General features: G+C 43.9%; 1 protein-coding gene across 1 annotated transcript in view; it reads left to right on the top strand.

The window, feature by feature from the left end:
- Nucleotides 1-6,428: 6,428 nt before the first annotated feature.
- LOC124718686 (CUGBP Elav-like family member 4) overlaps nucleotides 6,429-8,714 on the top strand; it is a 205,280-nt gene continuing 202,994 nt past the window's right edge. Inside the window, exons 1-2 of the mRNA XM_047244310.1 lie at nucleotides 6,429-6,516; nucleotides 6,598-6,677. Coding sequence (XP_047100266.1) covers nucleotides 6,429-6,516; nucleotides 6,598-6,677 — 168 coding nt within the window. The remainder of the gene's footprint in view (nucleotides 6,517-6,597; nucleotides 6,678-8,714) is intronic.

The following is an 8,714-nucleotide window of genomic DNA, read 5'->3' as shown; positions in this document are numbered from 1 at the left end:
TGGTACACCAGTGAACCCTCGATTCTTTAAAAGGCGAACTCCTGTATGTGAAACAACTTCAAATGACGTAATGTGTTAAATATTTGACGAATGTAAGCGAGAAAAAGTTTAGAAAAGGTTTGAAGTTTGTCGGAAGTCACTAAGTGCTGTCCTCAAGCGGACGAATAAAGTCCGGGTATTTGCGCGCCACACACACACACACACACACACACACACACACACACACACACACACACACCTTTCTAACTGCAATACTTCTCTTACAAAATTAAACTTTTAACATAAGATTACAACTTTTAGTGAGTAGAATATGACAACACTTTAAATTTTCAAAGTCGATCAGTAATTACGCCAGATATATAAAATGAAATTTTGTTTGGTAACACAGATCAGCCATCCGCGGGAAAGAGGCATGGCAAAGTTCGAGAATGCGCAGAAGGCGTTCGACGTGACGCAGCCTAAGCCAGCTGCGTTGGAACAGCCTATGCTGCTTAATCGAGCAGTAGTTTCCTCATGGTAGAAGCCGTAGAGGGGAAAATCTACACAGGCAAACAAAGATTAGAAAATGAAATAAGTGTAGAGTGTGTTGTGTCTGATAGTCATATGTAAAGCTTAAGGATACCGTGAAAGCAGCCGAAAAACTAACGACAAAAGACGCTGCAGATGAGAGCTTCCAGCTGCAGAGTACTCAAAATACCATTCTCACTCAAAAACATACCTCGTGACGTAAAGCCTCATCCACTGGAATTTCCAGTATAAATCAACGATGTGCAGTACGGAGCTGAAGCTTCAACAGGTTGCACGTGAAAGCCCCTTATGTCCCCGTGCAACAGGCTCTTCAGTACATCAAGAAGGCTGGGTAGGGCGAACTGAGTGCCTCTACATAACTGTGTTCCAGACAGCTGTTCTGGCTAGGATGGCAAGTTACAAGTGAGAAATGGACAAAGAGATCTCCTTGCCAGTTTATTTCTTCGTTATATATGAACCAAGGAGGACCTACAACTAACATATAGCCCAAAAATAAACCCTAAGATAATAAAAGACGCATTACTAAGAAATTATACGAATGGGATGGAAATCGGCGGATGTGATTTGCATGGACAGACGAACAAGAGATTACAGATTTAGAAAAATTTGATGATTTATTCAAGAGGGTGAGAGCTTCACAAAGTAAGTCGATAAGGCATTGGTCCACCTCTGTCCCTTATCCAAGCAGTTATTCGGCTCGGAATTGATTGATAAAGTGGTTGGATGTACGCCTGAGTGATATCGTGCCAAGTTCTCCCCAACTGGCGCGTTAAATTCTAAACATTCTGCGTGGTGTCTGTCTGTTCTATATCGTGTCTCCCTACCACTTTCGCGCAACGACGCTCTGAGCGTGTTTTTTAGGGAATTGACTAGTTTGAACCTGGGACCTGTTGCTGGTAAGGAGACGCCAGACCACATATGACATGTAGAATTCAGAAGAGTTCAGTGAGACTAGAGATGATATAACCAAATACTTAATGATTTCAGCGTCAGCTCCACTGCACTCCCTGTAAAAGAATCTTAATACTAACTAAATTTAGTGGAGGGGTTCAAGGCTTTCCTATTTTTAGTTAGCTGGTAAAATAACGTCGAAAGAGCAGTTAAGTTTACCATTGGAAATTTTATTCTACTCACAAAACATTGTTTATAAATTGCACTATTGATAAAAGGAAATGTTTTAATACAGGATGGTAAAAACCAACTGTGTTCAATAAAAATGTGAACGAATATTCCCTGAGTGGGTTTCCAAGATCTACAATGAATCGAAGGATGACCTATGCCATATCACATCTATAATCTAGGTTTAAATTAAGTTTCACAAAAGAGAAAACTATCAAAATGGTCTACAGATACCCTCAATTATCTTTAATTACTTATCTAACTTGTCGTAAATTACAGTGGCTGATGTGGCTTCTCAATAACTATATAACAGAAAAATCATCGCGTTTCAGATTTTTACTTCAAGTGGCAAATGTGAACACCATGAGCTTTAATTGACGATCGACACTAGTATTACGCCAAAAGGGGGTGTAACAGATGAGACTTCTGCAGTTCTGAGTGAAGCTTTATGCGCTGTTATGCGGCATCGCGTGCGTTCATTACCTTGTCGGTGTTCGTCAGGGGGCGGCGGGCAGCACAGTTCCGCTCACCTCGCCGTCTCCGAAGCAACTCTCTCCTAACTTCTCCTTACTACAATTTACCGAAGTTGGTTTAAAAAAAACTATCTGGCTGTGTTTTCATCTGACCAATCAGGGTCTCAATGTTAACCTTAAGCTCCGCCTACAAAAATTCTGTCTATCCAATGAGAAACGTTATACTTTTCGTGGTGGGGCAATGTTTTTAAAGTTTGCAACGTAACAGAGACGCGAAAAAGTCTCACGCTAAAACTTGCAGCTGGTGTGGTCCTTTTAGCGTTATCGTAAGGTCTATACTGTTCTTCTGGAGGGCTCTAGCTTTTAACATGGGCTGGGGGGTGGTCCTAACGTAACAGAGACGCGAAAAAGTCTCACACTAAAAACTTGCGGGTGGTGTGGTCGTAGCGGTTAGCTGGCGACGTGGGTGTCCGTCACTTATCGTAGGGCCTTCTCGCTTAACACGGTTCTGCTCTCGGCTTCTGATCTCGTTTCTCCCCTCGGAACTGCGTCTGTCTCACGGTGGGGATGTATGACATGCATTTAGGCATTCTTGTGTTAGTCTGTGGTATTCCATTTGCTCACTCGTTACTCGTATTACTTTGGTTAATTTAATGTCACGATTTATTCGGAGCTATGTGACATACTACTGGATTTGCTTATCATGTCAGGGTTTTCATGGAAGGTATTGGATTTGCCTGACACCTTACAAAATCATCAAAATTCCAAGATGGCTGGAGAGCCCTGACCACAATGCTCCAAACGTTCTCAACTAGGGAGAGATCAGGCGAAATTGCTGACCAAGGTAGGATTTGGAAGCATGAAGACAAGCAGTAGAAACTCTCGCCGTGTGCAGGCGGACATTATCTTGTTGAAATGTCAGCCCAGGATGGCTCTCCATGAAGGGCAACATAACAGGATGCAAAATATCGCCGACGTACCGCTATGTTACAAGCGTGTCGCAGATGTCTACCGAATAAGTCTTCCTATGAAATTGAGTGGCACCCCAGACCATCACTCCTGGCCGTTGCGACGTTCGGCGGGCGGCAGTCTGGTTGGTATCACACTGACGCTCGGGACGTCTCTAGACAGGTCACCAGCCTGGAATCTCATTCACATGGTTGAAATTGCTTTTAGTGATACGTTTTGCTTCAAACTGAGCCCCGACAACCAGCGAATACGTGTCTTGAGACTCCCGAGACAGTGGTGGGATACCAACCTCAATATCACCTGCCATTCTGGCCGACACACGAGTAATGGTTGGGGCACCATTTCTTTTCATAGCAGGACCCCTATGGTTTTCATCGGCAGCGCCCTTACAGCACAGCAGTACGTCGACGATCTTCAACGTTCCGTTATGTTGCCATTAATCGCAAGCCATCCTGGGATTACATTCCAGCAACAAAACGCTCGCTCGCGCATTGTGACTGTTTCTACCTCTTGTCTTCGTGCTTGCCAAACACTATTTTGGCCATCAAAGTCGCCGGATCTCTCCCCAATTGAGAACGTTTGGAGCTTTATGGACAGTGCTCTCTGACGACCTTTGGATTCTGACGATCTAACAAGCCAATTGGCCATAATTTGGCACGATATCCCTCAATAGGACACCCAACAACTATCAATTCCAAGCCGAATAGCTGCTTGCATAACGACCACAGGTCAACCAACGCGTGATTGACTTATTTTGTGAAGCTGTTTCTCTTGAACAAGTCATTCAGTATCTCTGAAATTGTCATCATTTGTTTGCTTGTAAATGCACATCGTATCTACTGAATTCAGTCCCATCCGGATAACTCTTTGCTGAGCATGTTAGAGAGGGTTCTCAGCAAACGCTCAGTAGAAGAGTGTAGTTAGCCAGATATCAGAGGGGGTGTGGTCGGTCACTTTGGCTTCTTCCACATCTTGAACAGTTGAGAACTAGGGAAGATGTTGCCATATCGTATGGCCGTGAAAGCATCTCATTCGATCGCAATGAGAAGTGAGAGACAAGCATATCGGGGTTGCTCAAAAATATGGAAACACCACGTGAAATGCATGAGTCAGAACCCACGTTCTGTGTAGCGGAAGTGAGGTAAGTGAATTCTAACGAGGGCAGATTGTTGGCGCGGTATAGCGAGTCCTTCCTTAGCCAAGGTAGCTGAAGTGTTTATTGTTCCAAGAGGATTCCTATCGAAGATTTAGACTGCATACATGGAAAGTGGAAAAACAGCATCCGCTATCTCCCAACGTGGCCGTTATCGTCACAGACGGTCATTGAAGAAGATTGTGACGAAAAGTAAGAAGAATTGAGTGCCGCACTCACAAGCACTTTCCGCACCAAAACAATACGGAGGGAGCTCCATAAGAGCGAATTACAGGGTTAGGTCGGATTACGAAACTACGCATCGGTGATGGAAATGCTCGTAGTAGGGAAACGTGAGGCCGAAGCCATGAAACCTGGGCTAAGGAGCAATGGAAGAAAGTCATTTGTTTGGAGAGTCTTTCTGCGCATTATCTCCAACTTCTTGCCAAGTTTACGTCCCAAATGTGAAACACAGCACGGCTTTGGCGATGATTTGGGCAGCCATATAGTGGTATTTCATGAGCCCCACGGTTGCTCTGCAAGGTCTCATTACTACTGAGCAGGTCCATCACATGGTACAATGTTTGTTCCCCACCTGTTATGCTATGTTCAAGAGACAGGGAATCTGTTCACACAGCTCGCATCATCCAGGACTGGTTTTGCGAGCACGAGGATCAACTGCCCTGTCTCTCCTGGCCACCACACTCACCAGATCTCAGTATTATTCAGCACTTGTGATGTACTTTGGAGAGATGCGTGCGTCATTCCAATCCTTGTCCATCATCGTTACCCGAATCTGCCATTATTTTGCAGGAAGAATGTTATACGATTCCCTTGAAAACCACACACAATATGTATTTATCCTTTCCGAGACGACTGGAAGTTGTTTTGAAAGCCAAAGGTTTTCCTACACCGTATTTGGTATAGTAGTGTGTTATGTTTTGGTGTTCCAAAAAAAAAAAAAAAAAAAAATGGTTCGAATGGCTCTGAGCACTACGGGATTTGAACATCTGAGGTCATCAGTCCCCTAGACCTTAGAACTACTTAAACCTAACTTACCTGAGGACATCACACACATCCATGCCCGAGGCAGGATTCGAACCTGCGACCGTAGCGGTCGCGTGGTTCCAGACTGAAGCGTCTAGAACCGCTCGGCTACAGTGGCCGGGCTTGGTGTTCCATATTTTTATTCAGTCGCTGTATGTCTGCAGCTCTACTCCTCCAGCTCACCTTGTGATGTGTTGCAGATGGTATTATTCATACCACCACCAGTCACAAACGGTGTGTGGTAGGAAAAAGTACCAGTACAGAGCGAATTGTAGGGTGAGTTCGAATTCCAAAACTATGCACAGGAGATGGAAATGCACGTAGTAGGGAAATGTGAGGCCGAAGCCAGTACCTCTGCTCTACATGAACACTAATACCTCTGATTTTCTCCGCGTGGGCAATTTGCGAGGTCAATGTGGAAGGAAGTAATACGCTGCCTAACTACCCCTGGAACGAAAGCCCTTCGCATTTCTAGCGTAAAGCTATCAATAATGCATGACGCCACTCTTTTAATGCCTGGATGGAACACTATGAATCTCACCTGATACGGGTCCTAAACCCACGATCAGTACTGAAGATTCGTATTTTTAAATTACCTAGTTCCTAGGTGGATTACATTTTTTTAGGATTCTTTTACTAGATCTCTATTTTTTTATTTCTGTGTAAATAGATGAATGTTGTTATTACTTTACTGCAAATCTTTACGTTGGGTGATGTCAGGCTCTTTGTTAAGAACATTATCCACATTTGTACTCAGTACTCCAAGCGAAAATTCAGCTCCACTCATTTTGCATATCCACACAATAATACAGAGAAAATATTTTCCTGTGGATGGCAACATCACCAGTAAACTGAGAGTCTTACTGACACTTTATCACATATCGCGCACGTATCTTGACGACATAAACGGCACTACTACGCCACCTTGTGATACGCGCAATTCTGTTTCCGTTTCTGTCGAACAATTTGTGTCCAGCATAGTGCGTCAGTGGTTACGATCACTTCTTGAAAATCTTGTTTAAATGCCCTTAACGGTTTACTGTGTGTTATCGTTGCCTGTGCTCTATTGTGTGGGTAGAGAACCATTGACAGTATTTTCGTAGCTATAATCTTTAATACTTGATTACATAAGTCTGGAAAGACACATACCAGCATAACGTATGCCAACTTTTATGATCTTTGTTTTACTCTTTGCTAAAAAATATGGACTTGCAACCTGTAGTTGTGTAATTTCTGTTACAACTAAATGTGAGATAGTAATATATTTCATGGAAATTTCTTGTATTCTGGCAGCTAACGCTCGTTGTCTCGTTCTCTTCTGTTTTACAGGCTGCGCTTTCGTGAAATTCAGTTCACATCAAGAGGCGCAGACAGCGATAAGTACGCTCCACGGCAGTCAAACTATGCCGGTAAGTTGTCAGCACTGCTTGTTCCCATCTGTCTTCTTTATCGTCCTTTAATTTCACGACCTTACGTTATCCCTCGAAAATATTTTACTTAGCGTCATGCATTTTCGCAGTTATAAGTGAAACTGTAGATACTTGACCCTCTTATGTAATTGATTCCTTAAATCATATACTGAGATGCACTTCATGCGACATGTGCAAAATTCACCAAGAAAACGGATACTAATGGGGAAGTTTAAAGCACCTAGAGAATTAAATAACACTGTGATATTGTTAAATCATACACAGAAAATACACTTATGTGTAAATCAGAGACGGGAGGCACTTTGGGGGTGGGGCAGAAGAGTCAATGAGTGTTAATGAAAGAGTGTGTGTGTGTGTGTGTGTGTGTGTGTGTGTGTGTGTGAGAGAGAGAGAGAGAGAGAGAGAGAGAGAGAGAGAGATATGAGAAGGAGGGAGGGGGGGAGTGTTAGCGAAGGAGAAACAGGCAGACTTTGAGAGAGAGAAAGTGTGAATGTGAGAAGGAGGCATTAAGAGAAATGGAGTGAAACTTAGGCCATTTGAAAGAGACTGGATGTTACAAACAGCTAGTGTGAAAATGAGGAACAGAGTTTAAGTAAGAGCGCTTGTACGTGTGTGTGTGTGTGTGTGTGTGTGTGTTTTAATAAGGCCTACTAGTACTAATGAATAAGTAGCTCCCACCCTACCTCAAAATTTACGATATAATGAGCAGAGTATATTAAAAAATAAAACTAATCTTTGAGTTCAATATACGTCCAATTAGGTGCTGGAAGGTTTCTTGGGGAATGGCAGCCCATTCTTCACGGAGTGCTGCATTGAGGAGAAGTATTGATGCAGGTCGGTGAGGGCTGACACGAAGTCGGCGTTCAAAAACATCCCAAAGGTATTCTATAGGATTCAGGTCAGGACCTGTGTAGGCCATTACAAGGATGTTATTGTCGTGTAACCACTCCGCTACACGCCGTGCATTATGAACAGGTGCTCGACCGTGTTGAAAGATGCAATCGCCATCCCCGAATTGCTCCTGAACAGTGGGAAGCTAGAAGATTCTTAAAACATCAATGTAGACCTATGCTGTGATTGTGCCACGCAAAACAAGGGGTGCAAGCCCCCTCCATAAAAAATACGACCACACCATAACACCACCGTCTCCGAATTTTACTGTTGGCGCTACAAACGCTGGCAGATGACGTTCACCGGACATTCTCCATACCCACACCCTGACATCGGATCGCCACATTGTGTACCGTGATTCGTCACTGCACACAACTTTTTTCCAATGTTCAATCGTACAATGCTTACGCTCCTTACACCAAGCGAAGCGCCGTTTGGCGTTTACCGGCGTGACGTGTGGCCTATGAGCAGCCGCACGACCATGAAATCCAAGTTTTCTCACCTCCTGTCTAATGACTACTGAGGTCGCTGATATGGAGCACCTGGCAAGTTGGCAGCACTATGCACCTATATGAAAAACGTATGTTTTTGGGGGTGTCCGGATACGTTTTATTACATAGTGTAAGATAAAACAGACAGGAAATATTTAATCTACACAAAAAGACAAAGATATAATTTATTAGGAGTTACAAAACCATTGTTCTAAGACCTCTCTGAATGTTCTCAAGCGGAATGACACGTTTCTGGGACGTCATCATACCACCACCTGGTCGTCACATGAAATTCAAGGGAGGATGGGTAAGATGTGCGATGCCAGCGCATTTAGGTGTGCCCAGGTCGCGGCAAGCCGAAGGATGGGACAGTCCGCCTTCGAGGCCGTACATGCACTGAGCTCTTCACGAATCGCCTTGTCAAGGGTGTACAGTGTCAACCTCGTTTTGGTGCGGCACTCCCAGAGTCAAACGTCATCTTCGTGACGGGGAGTCGCATAAAGATAACGGATACTCAGAATGAAAGATGTATTCATTGGCATGAATCTTCCTGCCAGATTAAAACTGTGTGCCGGAGTTGGATTCGAAGCTGGCATCTTTGCTACTCACGGACAAGTACTCTAATGACAGCTAT

This window comes from Schistocerca piceifrons, chromosome 10, assembly GCF_021461385.2.
Source record: "Schistocerca piceifrons isolate TAMUIC-IGC-003096 chromosome 10, iqSchPice1.1, whole genome shotgun sequence".
NCBI classification, from domain to species: Eukaryota; Metazoa; Arthropoda; class Insecta; order Orthoptera; family Acrididae; genus Schistocerca; species Schistocerca piceifrons.
The sequence above is the reverse complement of the archived record's forward strand: the minus strand, read 5'-3'. Positions and strand labels throughout refer to the sequence as shown.